This window comes from Colias eurytheme, chromosome 4 (assembly GCF_061535395.1).
Source record: "Colias eurytheme isolate Ceu_HAF_F1 chromosome 4, ilColEury1 Martin Lab GWU primary, whole genome shotgun sequence".
NCBI classification, from domain to species: domain Eukaryota; kingdom Metazoa; phylum Arthropoda; class Insecta; order Lepidoptera; family Pieridae; genus Colias; species Colias eurytheme.
The window spans coordinates 4,590,815-4,610,435 of record NC_142983.1 but is presented as its reverse complement, the minus strand read 5'-3'; the positions used below and the strand labels follow the sequence as shown (position 1 = coordinate 4,610,435).

At 33.9% G+C, this 19,621-nt stretch overlaps 6 protein-coding genes across 6 annotated transcripts; 2 read left to right on the top strand and 4 right to left on the bottom strand.

Annotated features, from left to right (window-relative positions):
- Positions 1 to 16: 16 nt before the first annotated feature.
- On the bottom strand, positions 17 to 4,036 carry SWIP (strumpellin and WASH-interacting protein). Its single transcript, XM_090120480.1, has 5 exons — positions 3,643 to 4,036; positions 3,403 to 3,569; positions 2,798 to 3,288; positions 549 to 2,678; positions 17 to 402 (listed from the first exon to the last, which is right to left on the bottom strand). The coding sequence occupies exons 1-5, from the start codon at positions 3,942 to 3,944 to the stop codon at positions 196 to 198; spliced, it is 3,297 nt and encodes a 1,098-aa protein (XP_089976606.1). The 5' UTR covers positions 3,945 to 4,036; the 3' UTR covers positions 17 to 195.
- Positions 4,037 to 5,011: 975 nt separating this feature from the next.
- Positions 5,012 to 7,951, top strand: Tbp (TATA binding protein). Its single transcript, XM_090101591.1, has 4 exons — positions 5,012 to 5,444; positions 6,776 to 6,906; positions 7,260 to 7,503; positions 7,609 to 7,951. Exons 1-4 carry the CDS (start codon positions 5,163 to 5,165, stop codon positions 7,882 to 7,884), a joined length of 933 nt encoding a protein of 310 aa, XP_089957717.1. The 5' UTR covers positions 5,012 to 5,162; the 3' UTR covers positions 7,885 to 7,951.
- A 968-nt stretch (positions 7,952 to 8,919) lies between these two features.
- On the top strand, positions 8,920 to 10,113 carry eIF3k (eukaryotic translation initiation factor 3 subunit k). Its single transcript, XM_090120478.1, has 3 exons — positions 8,920 to 9,293; positions 9,366 to 9,585; positions 9,926 to 10,113. Exons 1-3 carry the CDS (start codon positions 9,021 to 9,023, stop codon positions 10,075 to 10,077), a joined length of 645 nt encoding a protein of 214 aa, XP_089976604.1. The 5' UTR covers positions 8,920 to 9,020; the 3' UTR covers positions 10,078 to 10,113.
- Positions 10,114 to 10,251: 138 nt separating this feature from the next.
- LOC149908899 (uncharacterized) lies at positions 10,252 to 11,289 on the bottom strand. Its single transcript, XM_090120477.1, has 2 exons — positions 11,264 to 11,289; positions 10,252 to 11,160 (listed from the first exon to the last, which is right to left on the bottom strand). The coding sequence occupies exon 2, from the start codon at positions 11,154 to 11,156 to the stop codon at positions 10,359 to 10,361; it is 798 nt and encodes a 265-aa protein (XP_089976603.1). The 5' UTR covers positions 11,157 to 11,160; positions 11,264 to 11,289; the 3' UTR covers positions 10,252 to 10,358.
- A 326-nt stretch (positions 11,290 to 11,615) lies between these two features.
- Positions 11,616 to 12,421, bottom strand: LOC149908898 (uncharacterized). The gene has a single exon (XM_090101588.1). The coding sequence runs from the start codon at positions 12,390 to 12,392 to the stop codon at positions 11,655 to 11,657; it is 738 nt and encodes a 245-aa protein (XP_089957714.1). The 5' UTR covers positions 12,393 to 12,421; the 3' UTR covers positions 11,616 to 11,654.
- Positions 12,422 to 15,285: 2,864 nt separating this feature from the next.
- On the bottom strand, positions 15,286 to 16,008 carry LOC149908897 (uncharacterized). The gene has a single exon (XM_090120274.1). The coding sequence runs from the start codon at positions 16,006 to 16,008 to the stop codon at positions 15,286 to 15,288; it is 723 nt and encodes a 240-aa protein (XP_089976400.1).
- Between the last annotated feature and the right edge of the window lie 3,613 nt (positions 16,009 to 19,621).

The following is a 19,621-nucleotide window of genomic DNA, read 5'->3' as shown; positions in this document are numbered from 1 at the left end:
GTTTTTAAAACTTGAAATAAAAAATTCATTTTGGAAAATGCTTTTTTATTTTTGAATATAAATGCACTTAAACTTATTTATAACAATCATATTACATAATAATATATGAAATATAAATATTATTAAAAACTCCATAATTTAAATATGTGTGTATAATTTATATGTGTAAATATTGTTGATTTTTGAGTTATAATTTTACCTAAAAAATATTCTTGCACTCGTAAGACTGTAATATAAAAGTTTATATTCTTCTTCAAGAGTTTTCAGTTTCTTCTCTGATAAAGCCAATGCTTGCTGCAATTGCACAGATCCCTTGTTTTTCTGATCTTCAATCGTTCGCCTTTCGTCTTTAATATGATTCCATATAGAATCAAACCAATGTAAAGATTCAAAATTGGAGTCCTAAAACAAAATACTGCATTAATTTTCTACAAGGAAAATATTAAATGGGTATATAGATAGAATATTTTGAAAACAAGCATTTATTTACTTTTATAAAATATTGGTAGGTATGAGCATTATATTATTGAATAATAAATAGTGTGTACCTGGTCCAATAACTTCAGGATATAAGCCACGCCCATTGCAAAACCGTCATCTGTAAAACCTGCTCCGACTTTATTTTTCTTAGACATTTTATCTTTCGATAATATCATGTGCTCAACAAAATTCAAAGTTAGAGGAGGAACAATGATGAAGAAATTTTTAAGGTGTACATTTTTAGGATTTCGAAACACAGGTGCAAATACTTCTACTAGGAGCTTAAAGTATTCAGTGCCGAGAATAAAATTCGATATGAGACCTTCAATGTTCTCATCTAAGTTTTCAGCTGTTTCTAAAGTTTTTGCTGTGTAGTTACTTTCTTCACATAGGGATTTAATTTTTTTTGCTTCTAGTGTTGGCAAGAATGCAGTAGCATCGGCACAACAGTGTCTGCCTCCTGACCGTATCATTCTCACATAACCCATTGCATTGCCTATTTGAGTGATAAGGTCTCTGAATAGATCTAAATAACTTTGTCCATCATCTGCTAGGCCCAATACTTTTATGCCCTTGTTGAATCTATCCGCGTTTTTGTATGGGTATGTGTTTCCATGTTCTCCAACATTTTCTCTAAAATGTCTGAGATCCTTGATCAGGCGAGATTTTATTTGTTCATCATACATGAACTGAGAAAAGGTGAAGAATTTATTCTTCAAAAATTGGTATGTAAAGTTCACAGTTGTGTTCATTATACCAGTTCCATGTGTCCTTATAGAATTTGCAATGTGTCGAATATTTATAGAATTTAGGTGTTTATTGTTACTGCTCTTCTCAATAAATATTTGATTGTTCAGATTATATTGATATTTTGAGACAAATATATGAATGTTTCTCATTATTTCTAAAACATCTAGGCCCTGCTCTAAAGTTTGTGTTGGGAGGTCATCTTGAATTGGCAGTAAATTAAATTTGAATTTAGCCATTTGTCGCATTTCCCCATATGTTTTCCAATCAGATAAAACTACAGTGGTCAGATTATAATATGTTTTGGATAAGTAATGCTCTACTGCAGGAACGACTCTCATATAAACACAGCTAACTTTAAGATTATCTATAATTAGTAATGATTTTTTTATCATATCCATTGTAAGAGGATTAACAACATCCAATTGTAAATGGGAATGAATATGCAAACGTAAATTTGTTTCAATGCTTTGACTCATATTGTTAATTACATTTTCTTTTATTATGTTTTGAATATTACACATAAATTCCTTAGATTGAGGTTTACCAAAATATTTATCAGTTTCTTCTAATAAGCTCATACAATCATCAATAACCATTAGGAAATATTTTAATTTCAATGCATTCAATTGAGTACTAAAATTTTGCTGAAAATATAGTGGAATGATATTTTGATGCCATATGATCCAAGAGCAATTACAGTATCTATCGATTGACTTAATAAATTTTAAAAGTATTTGTTCCCTTTCAAGTAACATTCCAAGTTTTATATAACTGTCTTCTAAATATGTGGTATCAGGAATGAAGCTCAATGCAATATTGGTAGCTATATTTCTTTCTAATGTAGCTGCTCCTCTTATAGCTTGCTCAGCAATCACAATACAAGTCAACTCATCTAATCTCTTGTTTGCATACCTTTTATCGTCAATTATACTTTTCTTGACTTCAAGAATAGATGAAGCAGCTTGGAATGTCAAATGTTGAACTATCATTGTTATTGAATTAATAATTTGTGTATAATTTCGGCTCACAACATTCTTTAGAGCCTTTAGGGTATCTATAAATTCGAAAATCGACATCAATAATGTTTTTGTCAATGGCACTCCTAGAGACAGATGCAAATTAATAAAAGAAAGCACAGAATGGGATAAATTAGATGCAATTTCAAGGCCATCTAATAAAGTTTTAGCATGGTTGCTCATTTCACAAGCACTTAGTTTGTTGTTACATGAAAATAGATCTTCTGTTGTCAAAACCCAAAGAGTGCAAATATTTTGAAGATTTATAATGTCCTTAGCAAGTGATACTTTTTTGGTATTCATGTACGCTTGACGAGCTTTCAACATAGCCTGTGATAGTTTATTACTATTAGTACTTAATGATGGTATATATCTATGAAGAAACTGCTCTGGAAACCATATTGCATTACCAATAATGTAGATGCTGTGAGCCTGTAAAATAGATAAAAACACTTTTATGGATAGAATATTCTAAATTCAACATACAAGTAGAATATATTATTTACAATTAATTTAAACAATATTCATATATTAATATATGTTTTTATTACCTTGGCATTCATTTCTGATAGACTTTTGAAAAGTTTTTTATCATTGTTACTGAAGAGGTGACAGTTTAATACAAATAATGCATTTATTTTAATGCATTTGTACATGTTGTCTGAATTAGGTTTATCTTGGATAAATTTATCAAGATTAATCAATGCTTGCTTGATATACTGGGTAAATTCTGTCATTACTGCTCCACAGACTTTTCCAGGCAGATCTTTCTTTCTTAGGTTGAGTAAATTACATAAGGAATTTTGAACAACATCATCACTCATAAGTCTCGCTGTAATGCTGTCAATAGCTCCATTTACAGAATTGAGTCTATCTTCATTGATGTTTAAACTTCTGCCAGAAGAATTTTGACTTTTGAAAGCTTTTACAAATGCATTCCACTTGGTTTGAATGGAACATTTTGATATTAATAATTCTGTTAAAACTAATATTGTAAAGAGTTCTCCAATATTGTTAATAATGTAATGCCATTGAATTCCATCTAAAATAATTTTGTAAATATAAAAAACATACATAATATGCTTTTGTTACATTACAGTATTTATAAACATAATATATAATAAATATACATTATGTAATGTTATTAAAAACTTACTTATATTAACTATTTCCTCTCTAAACACAGCAAATACTTGACTCAATACATTATTCAATGTGTCATTACAACGGATCACAAATGCATTCAGTAAGCAAATAGATTGCATCTGATGAGAAATATCACTACTAGTGTATTCATCATATAAAGATAAAAATTTGAAATGCCTGTAATATAAAAGATTTGTTGTAGAATATGTAGGTATAAGTACACATAAAAGAAAAGCGTTACAGTTCATACTTATCAAATGCTTCAATTTTCAATGTTGATATTTCAGCACAGAGAGATGTGAAGATACCCAATATTTTAGTCATAACAGGATTATCTGATACAACAAGCTCCGTAACAGGGAGAAGTTCTTTAGGAGCTAACTCTATTTGAATAGGTAAAAACGACTTATTATCATCAAACGATCCACATTTTAATACCGACGCATAATCCTGATATTGTTGTTTAAAAAAATTGCCATAATTTCTTAGCACAAGTGCTCCAGCTTCTTTTTCCACGTCAGTTTTCATGTTAAAAAAGTACTCAACATACATACAATTATTTAATGTGTATCGCTTTCGCTTAATTAAAAAAACAACGAAGATAAATTTTTAGATTTCACAAATATTTTTACTGTCAAGTTTTATGTCAGTCTGAATGATCAATGACATATTATGACTAACACATGACATATGTCATTTTTTTCCTTTTTGTCAATACAACGCCATCTAGCAATTTGGTGTTTTCTAAAAGCTGGATCTTAAGACTATTATAAATTAAAATAATGTGCCATGAGCCATCCCATTCAAAATCAGTATCACGTAAAGTTCCTTATTTCCAGAAGTAGAACAAAGGAGCTACATTACTTGCTCTGTAAAAGGAGTCATCTCTCCAACGCGCGCGGCCAACCGTTTATCGGTTATAAAGCGAGTACAATCTTAATTTTAATCTTAATACTATTATAAAGGCGAAAGTTTGTATGGATGTATGGATGTTTGTTACTCTTTCACGTAAAAACTACTGAACCGATTACAATGAAATTTAGCACACATATAGAGGGTAACTTGGATTAACACATAGGATAGGTTTTATCCCGGAAATCCCACGGGAACGGGAACTATGCGGGTTTTCCTTTGAAAACGCGGGCGAAGCCGCGGGCGGAAATCTAGTACTATTATAAAGGCGAAAGTTTGTATGGATGTATGGATGTTTGTTACTATTTCACGTAAAAACTACTGAACCGATTACAATGAAATTTAGCACACATATAGAGGGTAACTTGGATTAACACGTAGGATAGGTTTTATCCCGGAAATCCCACGGGAACGGGAACTATGCGGGTTTTCCTTTGAAAACGCGGGCGAAGCCGCGGGTGGAAATCTAGTATTATATTACTCTTTGTGCTTACAAGCAACCATTTAATTAGCATTAAATTATTTTTTGCGGCCATGGACATAATATCATCAAAAAGCTCACCCGATTCCACAGCCCGATTCGTAGTATTGGTTTTAAAAAATAAGGAACATCTTGTTGCCATATTTTAAAAACTGTCTATATTATCTATTGTGATTTGACATTGGTCATTGACACTTGACAGTTGACAGTAACACCACAATTTTTTGACAGAAGCATCGACTGTCAATTTTCCTGTATCGTCGATTGCATTTTTTACAACAAGCTATTTCTTGAACTAAATGAAAACAGTATTTATTTTGTGTAGTTAGATAATTTCGAGTAATTTTTAAGTAGATAAGACCAATACCTCTTTCAAAATGGATCAAATGCTGCCCAGTCCGTATAATATACCGGGAATTGGAACGCCGTTACACCAACCCGAAGAAGATCAACAAATCTTACCAAATGCATTGCAACAACAACATCAACAGCAACAGCAACAACAGCAGCAACAACAGCATTCCTTAGGTTCCTTGGGATCCTCGCCACTTGTTGGTTTTGGCGCTTCCCTCATGGGAACTCCACAACGTTCTATGCACACTTACGCGCCAACTGCTAGTTATGCCACTCCTCAGCAGATGATGCAGCCCCAAACACCAGTACGTAGTCATAGTTATTTAACTCAATTTATTCGTTGAAGAGGTAATTTAGTTAGATTAAACCATTATTGCCATTATAATGGATGGTTGGCATATCTGTTGTTCAAGGACTGTACAAGGAACATAAAATATTGTTTTTATTTTGTTATTAGCTTGGGTTGGCTTTAGTTAACTGCCGCACGAATTTGTTGGAAATATTTATATTTTTAGTTAGCTAGGTAATGTAAGATTGTAATTCCAAAATATTATCGTTAGGAAACTTGTAGTTTTTTAGTTATTAATTTTTAAAGTTAATAATTTTTTGTGCGAAAAAAGTGCATTTATCCGTTTTGTTGTGCAAAAAAGCGGACCAAGACGTTCCATTTCACTGTACTGTGACTTTACGCTGCGGCCGGCGAGTGCCAAAAGCGATTTTAGGGCGATTCCTACTCAAACAAAAAAAAAATCTACGTAGGTAGGTTAAAAAACTATTAAACTTTTATTTTTAATATCCAAATAGGTAGCGAGGAGCGAAGCGACGAGCGTGTTAGGTTTACTCTTGAACTGCCGCACGAGCCGAGCGAGCGAAGCGAGCGTGCCGCGGCAGCGGCCGGCGAGTGCCAGAAGCGACTAAAGGGCGATTCCCACTCAAACAAAAAAGACGTGTGGCACTCGGGGACTGCCGCGGCAAAGCTATTGCATAGCATGCCTTCAAGCCGCACCTCCGTGCCCGTCGGAGTGGGGAGCGTGAGGTTTTTCGTTACGCAATTTCTGGATTCGGTCCCCGCGCTCAAGGCCCGCGATAGAAGCTATGCAATAGCTTTAAAAAAATCTACGTAGGTTAAAAAACTATTAAACTTTTAGTATTCAAATAGGTAGCGAGGAGCGAAGCGACGAGCGTATTAGGTTAACATTTGATCTGCCGCACGAGCCGAGCGAGCGAAGCGAGCGTGCCGCGGCAGCGGCCGGCGAGTGCCAGAAGCGACTTTAGGGCGATTCCCACTCAAATAAAAAAAACTACGTAGGTTTTCACAACTTGTTTGTATTTTATTTATGTATCGTAAAATTTTTGTTACACCAATTCCATACATTTTGAGGTTAGAATAGGAAAATTGATTTTTCTCCAAAACTATTGGTTTCCTAACTTTCCCCTTTTGGTGGGAGGGTCCCCCCCTCCTCCCCCCCATCCCCCACCCACAAAAAACCTATAATACGTGCGGCAGTTCTCTAAAGAAACCCCATTAGCTTTGTTTATGTGATACAAATAAGCGTATGAAATTTATTTGCCAGTAAGAAAGACAGCACCAATGATGTTAAAAAGGGTATTCAATTGATAATTATCATGTTTTCAGCAAAATATGATGTCTCCAATGATAACCAGTGGTAGCATGGGGGGTCCACAAATGCTTAGTCAGGCCAGTCCAGCTCCCATGACTCCATTGACACCACATTCAGCAGACCCTGGAATATTGCCACAACTACAGTAAGTTTCCTAAACAGCTTTTGTAAATAAATAACGTTATTCATGTAGTAAATGAATTTAATATTTAATAATCAAAAAAAAAATTAAATATAAAAAAAAAAAAATGAAAACAAATTTTTGATCTATGAAAACATTTGACATTAAATCATTTAGTCCTATTTTGCCTGATTTGAAAGATATTGTAAAATATACTTATTATATTCTCAATAATATTTTCTAAGTTAAAAAATCTATTCATTGAATGTTTAAATTATAATAATAAATTATTATCACATTGTTTGAATGTGCATGTCCCCTAAAGTAAATTGTATAATAATGAAAATTAAATTATCATAAACTTTTGTTCCTTTCAGAAATATTGTATCAACTGTAAACTTAAATTGTAAATTGGATTTAAAGAAAATAGCCTTACATGCCAGAAATGCTGAATATAATCCTAAAAGATTTGCAGCTGTTATTATGAGAATAAGAGAACCAAGGACCACAGCATTGATATTTTCTTCCGGGAAAATGGTTTGTACAGGAGCAAAAAGTGAAGAGGACTCAAGACTGGCTGCTAGAAAATATGCTAGAATTATACAAAAATTAGGGTTTACTGTAAGAAATATTTTTTTCATTCTATAGTTTTCCTAAATGAATTTTTCATAACTCATGAGAAATTATAGAAAAAGATTTTTACTTAACATGTTTCTATTTTTTCAGGCAAAATTTTTAGACTTCAAAATACAAAACATGGTTGGCAGTTGTGATGTTAAGTTTCCAATCCGCCTTGAAGGTTTAGTGCTCACTCATGGACAGTTCAGTTCTTATGAACCAGAATTATTTCCAGGACTCATTTATCGTATGGTCAAACCAAGAATTGTACTTTTAATATTTGTGTCTGGCAAAGTGGTGTTAACTGGTGCAAAAGTCCGACAAGAAATTTATGAAGCTTTTGATAACATTTACCCTATTTTGAAAAGCTTTAAAAAGCAATAGTTGTAGAATTAATTAAGGTATCTCCTATTTCTAAGTGTTGTTAATTAATAAATAAATATAATTTTAATACAGTTTTTATTAAATATGTCTTTTAATGTAGTTTTGGTTTGTGTGCTATTAAACCAATACAATATTGGGTTGATTTTTTTTAGTTTTATTTTGCATTAACATAGAGTAATTATTTCTTTTATTCTTACATATTATAATAATAAAATTCTAAGGTTAAATATTATAAAGATTAATTAAAAAAAGGATTGTGAAATTATAAAGTGAGGTTGCAGTTTTGTAAGTGGGTAACTTTCTTATTTATTGGGTCAGTATTAATTATTAATAAAAGGGGGTATTAAAATATATTGGTAAAAGTTATCTATACTAATATTATAAAGCTGAAGAGTTTGTTTGTTTGTTTGTTTGAACGCACTAATCTCGGGAACTACTGGTCCGATTTGAAAAATTCTTTCGGTTTTAGATAGCCCATTTATCGAGGAAGGTTATAGGCTATATTTCATCACGCTACGGGCAACAGAAGTGGAGCCACGGGGGTGAAACCGCGCGGAGCAGCTAGTAATTAATAAAATAATTTACACATTCGTGTGAATAGAGAAGCAAATAGCGATTTGTTACCGGTTTTTCGGTCGTGGTCAAAGGGAAGACGAATGGGATGTAACGAGGCGAATAATGCGAATGTGTAAATGTATCATTAGAGTGATTAAACTATTAGAGGCTCGCAGCAATTCTTGTTAATTGCTCCGAGATTAGAGGTATAATTATTAATCCTGTGAATTAATCATTTTACTCTTAGATCATTAAGTAAATGTCACTGGATAATATTTATATGGAGTTTTTTTTCTAGTAAAACTTGACTAACTATTATATTAAAAAGCAATATGTATTTAGTTCTAAATTTTTGTGTTATAGAAGAAAAAAAAATCTCGAAGTTGAATAAAATGACCATAATCTGCATAATTGTCTAGAATTTTATTTAATCTTTAAACATGACATTTGACATCTGACAGTGACAGTGACAACATTACGTCAAATCCCTGATTAATCGATTGCTGTCGCAAGCACGCTTTCTTGGTTATTCTTTTTTGGTTTTATTCTGGCGGCTTCGGGCCCGTTTTACGTAGATAATAATGGCAGAAACAATGAGGCAAACTATTGCAACAATATTAAAAAGTATTGAAAGGTACAATCCAGCCAATCTTCAAACGTTAGAGAGATATGTCGAAATGCAGTCCAGAGAAAACACTTACGACTTGGAAGCCAATTTAGCAGTTCTAAAGTTGTATCAATTTAACCCGGAAAAGTTCAACGCAGATATTACGTGCCAAATTCTGTTAAAGGCATTGACCAACTTCCCGCATACAGATTTCACTTTATGCAAGTGTCTGTTGCTTGAATCGGTTGTAAGTACTGAAAGTTACTTTACAAAAGTGTTTTGTTAGTTACCCTTTAAACTAACAACTCTTTTTTTGTAGGTTGAAAATGAGACAATCTCACAAATAAAGTATTTGGCTGATATATTGGAGCAGTGTGATTTTGCTCAATTTTGGAATAGAGTACACCAGATGCCTGAACTCTGCAACAGAATCAGTAGTTTCCATGATTCTATTCGTAAATTCGTATGCCATGTTGTTGGAATTACTTTCCAGACAATTGATAAGAACAATTTAGCTAATCTTCTAGGAGGAATTGATGGTGAGTACTGAAAATATTCTATAAAGTTTAATATTTGTATATTGGTTGGTTATTTTTCTAAAATCTGACTACAGTAGATAAGTGTTGATTAAAAAAGTTGTATTATACACAATTGTGGTAAATATGAAAATGAAACTAAACAATTTTAATATATAAATTTATGTGAAGTGGAACATTTATTTATTCAACTAGACTTATTTAAGAAGCGCTTTTGATTTGAACTATTATGTATAATATCTATTACTTTCATTATTGAGATTTATTAATTTAAATCTTTAACAAATACTTAAATGAAACAAATACAATTATGAAATTCCTATAATCTGTGTTTATTTCTCAGATGTCACTTTGAAACACTGGGTCAAGAAGTATGGTTGGAGAGATGACGGCAACTTGATATTTATTGCAAATCAAGATGAGAATATCAAAACCAAGAACATTACGGAGAAGATTGAGTTTGATCATCTCGCTCCTTTGATGACAATTTTGTAAACAAATTTTTAATATACAGTTAAAAAGTTTACAGTATATTTGTTGTTTTCATTTTAACAGTGCTTTTCAGGTATATAACTGTATTTATTGATGTTACATTCATTTATAAATTATTAAAACTTTCTAACAAATCTATTTGAGATCAATGAATACTATTATATTAATTAGAGATTTTATTTAACATAACATAATATCAATATCAAACAACAAACTTTAACAATGGCTTATCAATTAGTACATTATAAGTAACAATGCATATAAAAACAAATAAGTCTGATTTATTAAGCTTTCTTTCCATGGCTGTATCCATACTCCTTGCCTCCAGCATGTCCTCCTTTCTTGCCATGATCCTGGTGGTGGGCATGGTGTTCCTCATGACCGTGATGTCCTTTGTGACCCTTGTGATCTTCATCATAGTGGCCCTTGTCATGGTGACCTTTCTTTCCATGGTGTTTTTCATGATGTCCCTTCTCATTATGACCACCCTTCTTGTGATGTCCTTCTTTACTATCATGGTGGCCATGGAAGTCGCCGTGCTTGTGATGATGTCCACCCTTGTGGAAGTCGTCGTAGAATTTATGCTCCTTATGATACTCATCCTTGTGTGATTTATGATGGAAACCAGTGGTTTTCGAACCCTTTTTGTGACCTTTCTTGTGTCCGAATTTGCCACCCTTATGGCCGTGGGCGGCTTCATGATGTTCACCGTGACTGTCGTGTTCATCGTGGTGTTTCTTTTTATGTCCACCGTGCTCATCGTGATGACCCTCGTGGTGGTGTTTCTCGTGATGACCGTGTTCCCCTTTGTCGTGGTGGTGATGAGACTTGTAACCCTTATCACCCTTTTCGCCATCCTCTTTGTGGTGATGAGCATGATGTTCATGCCCGCCGCCCGTTTCATGGCCGCCGCTTTTGGCTTCGTGTTTGCCAGTGCCTGCTACAACTTGGTCCTGTTTTGCAGTGCCAGACGAGTCCAGATCGCCTTTAACACCAGGCTTATTTTGTTTTTCCTCTACATGTCGACAATTAGCAATGACTAGTGTACTCGCCACTAGCATACATAGAAATAGTCGCGTCATTTTTCTGCAAAATTGGTAAATATATTAGTAGTATACAAAATTGAAAATCGTTTTACTTTAAATAGTAGGTATTGATCGACTTTACTGTATAATTAAATGAATCTTACCAATGGGCGTGGTCGCTCGCCGAGCTACCGACATTATGTTCTAATAGTTTCCGTGCTTTGAATTTATAGATATCGGCGCTTTCGTTGTCGGTTACAGAGTGATCTGTAGCAATCATTGCTGCAGATTTCTAGATGAGTGATTCTGTGGGTTATGGTGACGAAATTCAATTAGATATAGCATAGTCCGTTTTTATCACTTATAATATACTTATCTACTGTTGTAAGACGTGAATGATCTATTGTTAAAATTAATACAAAAATGGATAATAATTAGGATAGTAGGTAAAAATAAGCCAATAATAATTATGATTAAAACATTTTATTTAAAGCTTTTTATTTACAAAGAGGTATATAAAACAACAATATAACAAGGATCTTAGTTATTAATCTATCAGTGCTTGCCGTGGTGGAATCCCCAATGCTTATGATCATGATGGCCTCCTTTCTTGCCATGGTCATGATGGTGGTGGTGATGCTCTTCATGCCCTCCGTGACCTTTGTATCCTTTATGGTCCTCATCGTAATGGTGCTTGTCGTGATGTCCCTTCTTTCCGTAGTGGTCCTCATGGTGACCGGAGTCATGATGGCCTCCCTTCTTATGATGTCCTCCGTGTTTGTGGTGGTGGCCTTTGTGATCTTCATGTTTGTGATGTTTGCCTTCCTTGTGATGGTCGTCATAGAAGTGATGATCCTTGTGGTATTCGTCTTTGTGATACTTCTTGTGGTAGCCTTCGGTTTCTTCACCTTTGTCGAAATGTTTTTTATGATGATGCTTACCACCTTTATGATGGTGGCCATGATCATGATGATGGCCGTGGTGGTCGTGTTCATCCCAATGCTTTTTATGACCACCTCCATGCTCATGGTGGTGTCCCTCGTGGTGATGCTTGTGGTGGTCACCATGTTCACCTTTGTGGTGATGATGATGTCCTTTATGGCCTTTGTGTCCCTTTTCACCATGTTCGTGATGATGATGTGCGTGGTGCTCCTTTCCGCCGCCCTCTTCATGATGGTGTCCTTTATGGTGGCTAGCCGCCGCTACTAGATCCGATTCTGTTTCGCCGAGTTTTCGGCCAGAACACATAACTAGAACACATGCTGTGACGGCAAGGGCGACTAGCGTCCTCATGTTTATGGTTGTCCCTTTCCGTAAGTTTATGTTTAACACTGGGACTGAACTGACTTTACGAGAGCTCGAGAAGGTATTTATATCAAACATTAAAGTAGTTGATTGCCGCTGGTGAAATTAGCGGCAAGGACGCCACAGCAACCGTTACGCCTATAGTTATTTGTAATTGCATCATTATCAAACCCAAAAGTCACTTTACGATAGAAAGGTGATAGATAGGAATTGAAGGATTTCTAGAGATGCTAAATAATTTGATGAGTCCATAGAAATGCTTTGTTTAGCGTATAAACGTTTCATTTGACACGATAACAATTTGCAACTGGCAAACTGGCACTATTGTTTGTTTGGAATCCAAACGGCAATATTTTCGCTCGCTAGAGGCTCGCTAGAGGTATATTTATTATTTACTACATTTTGTTTTTTCAATCAAATTTAATATTTTTCATTACAGATATGAATATATTGCAATATCTGGGTATAATTATTACGTCTTTAAAAACATACGTACCTAATACTTAATGGATCATACTCAGATCAGATTGTAGAGAACTTATAAAATTTAAATATCAGTGGCTTACAGAATTACTTACTCTGTGTATCTACACTGTACAGAAGGCAAAGCTATAATATATATATGTTCCAATGAAATTTCATAAATACATAAAGCAAAGTGTATCTATATGTGAATCATGCAAATTTTTCCAATGCGGAAATTTTTTTCAGGATTACGGGTTTGTCATCCTGAAAAAAATCCAATAAACCCACATGAAACTAGATGCAATCAGCATCAGGTTAAACGGTGTATGTTAAACAATTTAGTTTTCTAACGGTAGATAAATTTTTAAATCTATATAGGAATGTAGTTAATTTAGTTAGGTTACACTAAAAATGTATACTTATGTAGTTTTGTTTTGTTTCAAAAGAACGTTGTAGAACGACCTAGGAAATATCTATTTGATACACGCTACGCCTACGTAGGAAACTATTGATGTGCGGCAGGATATGTTTACCTTCCCTGCATCGATTCGACCTCACTTTATTTGAGTACTTACTCGGCTGAAGAGATAAGTTCGATTTAGATTGAGAGGTCGCAGAATTCAGTGTCGTATTGAGCAGAACAAATAATATACTTCTTTTTGTAAACTCTATTCGGTATAGAATAATTTAAGTAGGGAACAGACACAAGGCGGTAGTTATTAGATCTCTCGGGTATGTAGTTTTTGGTCGACCTGAAGAAAATAGAGTAGTTACATATTTAAATATGATAAGTCGTGTGAGTGATAATAATTTTTTGGAATTTCCAATGTAGGTATACGATCCTAGTTACTAATGAATAATTAAAACAAGAAATAAAACACAAACACTTCTAAACCGTTTTTTATTGAATTTTGATATTTGTATGCTCTATATTGTCTTTTTTCATTTGTATAATAAAACTTTACTTCCTCAATTTCATAACAGAAAATACCTAAATAGGTACTCTAGATGCATTTTACTAGTCGAATAAAATATATGCAGCTTTATTGTTACACCTTATTAATTAATTAAAAAGAATATTTAAATAAATACTTAGTTAAGTATATCAAATCGTAGATATTTTAAAGTTATAACTGAAAATTGATCTCATTCTTATTGAATCAGTTTCTTAAATTGTTTTATTAAATATGAAAACATAATATTTTCATATCTTGTAAGCGGAACGATCAAGTCGACATTAAAAAATATAAACGCTCGAATTGAGAACCTTTTTTTGAAGTCGGTTCAGTGCCGCCTTTAGGATCAACGAGGCTATGGGCCAAGGTACTGGCTGGGGCCTATGTAAGGGATGGAAAATCCTTAAATTTTAACTTTATCATTTTTCAGTTTACAATAACGCAATAGGCTAAATCGTAACCCCGTCTCTTAACACCCCATCATCTTGTTTCTATTTTACCAAGTGTGTGATTTGATATTTTTCTTATTATGTTATAAAATTTGTTGTTGTATATCGAAAATTTTCAGAATTGTGGGGCCCCTGCCTACCTCGGGGCCTCGGGCCAGGGCCCTGCGGGCCCTGCCTTAAAGACGGCACTGAGACGGTTAATAATAGAATATCGTTCGTAACGTTTTCGGTTACGATACATTTTAAAGTAAGTACTTATTATTATATTAATTAAGGCTATAAGAAATAAATACAATATTTATATTTAATATGATTTTAGATACCTAATATTATGAGGGTTGAGGTTATTGTAAAAAAAATATTTACTACCTATATTTTATGTCGTATCGACATTTGATCACCAAAGTCGATCGAGATTGAAAATTTCATAAACAAAGCCTGTGAAAATATATTTAGTACTAGGTTTCCGCCCGCGGCTTCGCCCGCGCAGTCAAAGAAAAATCCGCATAGTTCCCGTTCACGTGGGATTTCCAGGATTGTGTCATTTTCCCGGGATAAAAAGTAGCCTATGTCCTTTCTCGGGTATCAAAATATCTCCATACCAAATTTCATGAAAATTGGTTCAGTAGTTTAGGCGTGATTGAGTAACAGACAGACAGACAGAGTTACTTTCGCATTTATAATATTAGTATGGATGTGTGACAGATATGAAATAAGATTTTTAAGTAGGTACATCATCATACATATACATAATTAAATGTATTATTGACAATGCTATTTGAATGAGGCTCCTCCTCATTCAAAATCGGTAACTATTTGATTTAAGATTATTAAGGATTTTTTATGTATTATTTAATAAGGATGGGTTAATTATATACCTACTTAAATAAAATAAATAGAGTTATTTTCCTGAAAATCATTTACTTTTCTTTATAAAACATAAAAACAATAACAAACTTCATGAACAATAACAATATTTCATAATTATATACACAGTCTACTACGTATTTGTTAGTGTTTTCCATGGTGGAAGCCCCACTCCTTGTGGTCGTCATGGCCGCCCTTCTTGCCGTGGCCGCTGTGGCCGTGGTGGTGTTCATCGTGTCCGTGGTGGCCTTTGTGGCCGTGATGTCCCTCGTCGTAGTGATGATGATCGTGATGTCCGTGTTTGCCATGGTGACCTTCATGGTGGCCGGAGTGGTGGTGACCGCCCTTCTTGTGGTGACCGCCATGATCTTCGTGATGTCCGTGGTGGTGTCCGTGCTTGTGGTGCTTGCCCTCGTCGTGGTGGCCGTCATGGAAGTGGTGGTCCTTGTGGAAGTGATCTTTGTGGTATTTCTTGTGGTAACCGTCGGTCTTTTCTCCCTTGTCGTGGTGTTCGTGGTGGCCGTGCTTCTCGCCCTTGTGGTGGTGTCCGTGTTCATGGTGGTCGCCATGGTGGTCGTGCTCATCCCAGTGTTTCTTGTGGCCGCCTCCATCTTCGTGATGATGTCCCTCGTGATGATGCTTACCGTAGTGACCTTCGTCTCCCTTGTGATGATGATGGTGACCGTGGTGTCCCTTGCCTCCTTTACCACCGTGTTCGTGGTGGTGATGGGCATGGTGTTCATGACCACCGCCATGCTCGTGGTGACCGCCGTGCTTGTGGCTCGCGGCGACCGCTTGGTCTTCGGCCTCGTGAGCAGTGCACACGGCCGCAAGGCACAGTGCTGCTAAGATAATCAAAGCCCTCATCGCTCGTTTGCTCTCTTGGTGGTTTGCCAACGGAAGTCCGGTTGTAACTGACCTCTGAACGCAGATAGACCGTTTTATACTAGCAAATATCTTAGTCATCAAAGACGGTTAAGAAATATTCCGCAATTATTTCGTTTTATTCACTGAAGGTCAATTAAAAATGAACTAGGTATATTTCTTAGTTCATTGTATTGTAAGATGCACTCTGAAACCGATTCAGGTACTTAGTTATAATGTTAAAATCAGTAAATTACTTTTGGGCCATAGTTTTCCTGCGACAGAGTACCTATTGAGAAAATGCGTGTCGCTCGCTGTATCAACATTTTTGAATTTTAGTAAAGAATTCCTTTTTTGGGAATCTAATCTTTATAATGGAATAATCTCTGAGATATAATTTAAATAGTAGTTATATAGTCAGTGGGAATACACATTTTTCATATTATGATTAAAATATGTATCTTATTAGTTATTTTCCTATATGCAATAAAATGGTTCATAAATATAGGTAAAATATTTTTTTTACAATATTCATGCATTGTCATATTAAATTCGTGTCCGCTTCATATCCCATATCTCATACTTTAGACCGAACTAATCGAAATTATCTGCTTAGTGGATCCTTTCGAATTTGTATCGCCTTTATTTGGTTAGCGTTAAACAATTCTTCCGAGTGACTAAACTTGTTAATTCCACGCCCTTGTTGGAGTTGTATGCGTACTATTTTCTATAGAATTTAGTTCTGTTTGAAGATTGAGTTTGATTAGACACGCTTATGATTTCAATATGTGCTTCCTTTTTTATTTTAGCAGATTAACACAAGCTTTGTAAAGTTTTCAGAAAAACGTACCTACATTTTATTTTATTCAACTTTTGGCTTTCAATACGCTTTCTTTAAATTTTTCTTGTATATTATTATTCATGCGTAACTATCTATTGAGAATATAGGACTCATATACAGATATATTATATGTATCACTTTACGTCCGTATGTATGTTTGACCTACGACGCGACGTACTTGTAGATATTTTTGTGTTTCAATCAAAAAAATTTAAAATTTACCTATTAATAATACAAAGCTGAGAGCATGTGTTTGTTTGAATTTGCTGTTCTCAGGACCTAATTTACCATTTTCAAAAAAAAAAATTATCATTGTATATCTAAGATCTCTTTGCAAAATTTTTCATTGACGCTCCATACCGCGTTTGATTCGAAGCGTGAAAAAAAAAACGCGCTTTATTCATAAAAGATTCGTAAAAGATATTTGTAAATAAATTTATTAATAAGTTAATATGTTAATTAAAATATGGTAGTTATTCGGTGCCATCCAGTAATGTGCAATCTAGGTACCTTCCATCTATTAATACCTACCAAAACTACTAAGCATTAGTAGGTAATATTAAATACTGTCTGAACTCTATATAGTACAAGGTACATGTTTTTGGTACTCTAGATTTTGATCTATTCATATCACTGTCTCTTAGCAATGAATAAGTATGATTACCTATATCTAAATCTGGTTAGAAGATGAATCGGATTTCATAAGTAGGTCATTCAAAATTCAAATACGTTATTTATATACTTAGTTTAAAAAAAACTTCTGTTTCAAATGGAATTGAATACCTGAAAGATACGCACGGTATTTAAAATACTCGCTTATATTGTTTATTGAGTAAAAGAAGCAAATGACCGTAATAATTATGCACCAATTAAGCCATCTCAAATCTAGGCTCTCAGAAAAATATGTCTCACTAATAGCATTGACAAATATAATTTTGTCCATGCTAATAGTATAAATGTGGGGATGGATAGATCATTGGGATGTCTGAAGACAGACATCCTACACCTTCAGATGAAGGTGTAGGTATTTGTTCCACTTTCACGCGGAAAACTCTGAACGAATTTTGTTGATCCCTAGCACTGCCTTACCATGCTATGTAGCATATCTACCAGAATAAAACATAAACGATGGAATAACTGCTTTATGCCCGCGGTTGAAACCGAAAAACACACAGCTTGCATTTCATAAACACCAACATATTTTGCATAGGTAGATATGTGTATCACTTTTGCAAAAATATGTAAAATTTGCAATCATGCAATGGGACTGAAAACTTTCAAATTTGCAAGTAATGTTTTTAATTAGTAAAATGAATGGAATATAGAGTGTAAGTATTGTACCGAGCATTTCAATAATATAATTTGGTGCAGCGTTGCGGGTTACACAAGTGTCGCACTAAATAAGTTCACGATCGACACGGTCTACTGCACTCTTTTCTAAAGGTACACTTTCAAAAGAACATGGATTTCAAGGTAACATATTTTAAAGAGTATATATAGGTGATAGAAGTATTTATGTACTTATGTAGGTCTGTATATCTTTCTATATAGAGTCTTATGTAGAGTCATGCCGTTTCACTTTAAATTTAAATTTTGAGACAAAGAGCATTGAACATAGGTACTAGTTTGATATGTTATGGAAAATAATTTCTTCGGTAGGTGTATTGAAAACACAAAATGAAACTTAGTTTTATTAATTCGTGTTTGGGTTTGATCTTAAGAGTAGGTACCTAGTTAGTATTCGTCATGTCAAGGTTAACAATAAAATAAAAACTAAATTCTATGGTTGATTGAACAAAAAACATTTTATACTTATGTTTTATGCTTTGTTTGTACTAGGTAGTAGGTATGAAAAAGTAGAAACCTAGTGCTCGTATATTAATTACTAATAATAATAACTACTAACCTACTTAATAATTAGATATTCTGTGTACTTGCACCATCTATAGCAAATATCTTCTTAGTTATTTATAACACCTAAGCACTCGCTTATATAACACGTTTTTTCACGAGATATAGTATTTTATGATTAAAAATTAAAATTGAAATAGCAAAATTAAGACTCTATATTTATGGAAAATTATAAATTAAAACAGGTCTGGAATCTATATGAATACCCTGGAACCAAACTGAAATATACCTACAAAAATGAATATTTCAGATTATCTATAAAGGTTGTTAAGGTTTCTCTTACTTGTTTTCCAATTAAAGAGAAATGTGTCAAGTAACATATAAATTACAGTTACCTTGTTACCGTCGAAAGACATAAATACTAGGTAAACTCTTTACTTATAATATGCATTTAGTATTGTACAAAGACCTAGTTTAAATATTATCCTGTTACTAATGCTCTTATTCCAACCAGGGCGTCATACTTATGCGAATTACTCGCTAAGGAGCCTAGCTTACTACATCACTCAAATCTCGTTAGGCTGTACTGCTATAATGCTATTACCCCTGTAATACTACCTTTTCTTAGCTCATACGACACAGTTTAATAGGTTTGTGTGTATTTAGGGTAAATATGGAATCGATATCAGTAGTCATGGTGAGTTACTTTTCATATTAACTACCTAGTTTTTAAAACAAATTATAGTTACTATCATTGTATAAAATATTCAAATTGTGTCCAACAAAATGTCATTTAATTCCTTGTAAATTGTTTTTATAAAGAAAAAAAATCTGATACGTGTATTAGGTACGAATTCAGCTTGTTATTTACTAAACGAGCGTGGTTAAAGAATATATTGTTGTCGCTTGGGAGGTTATCCCGGG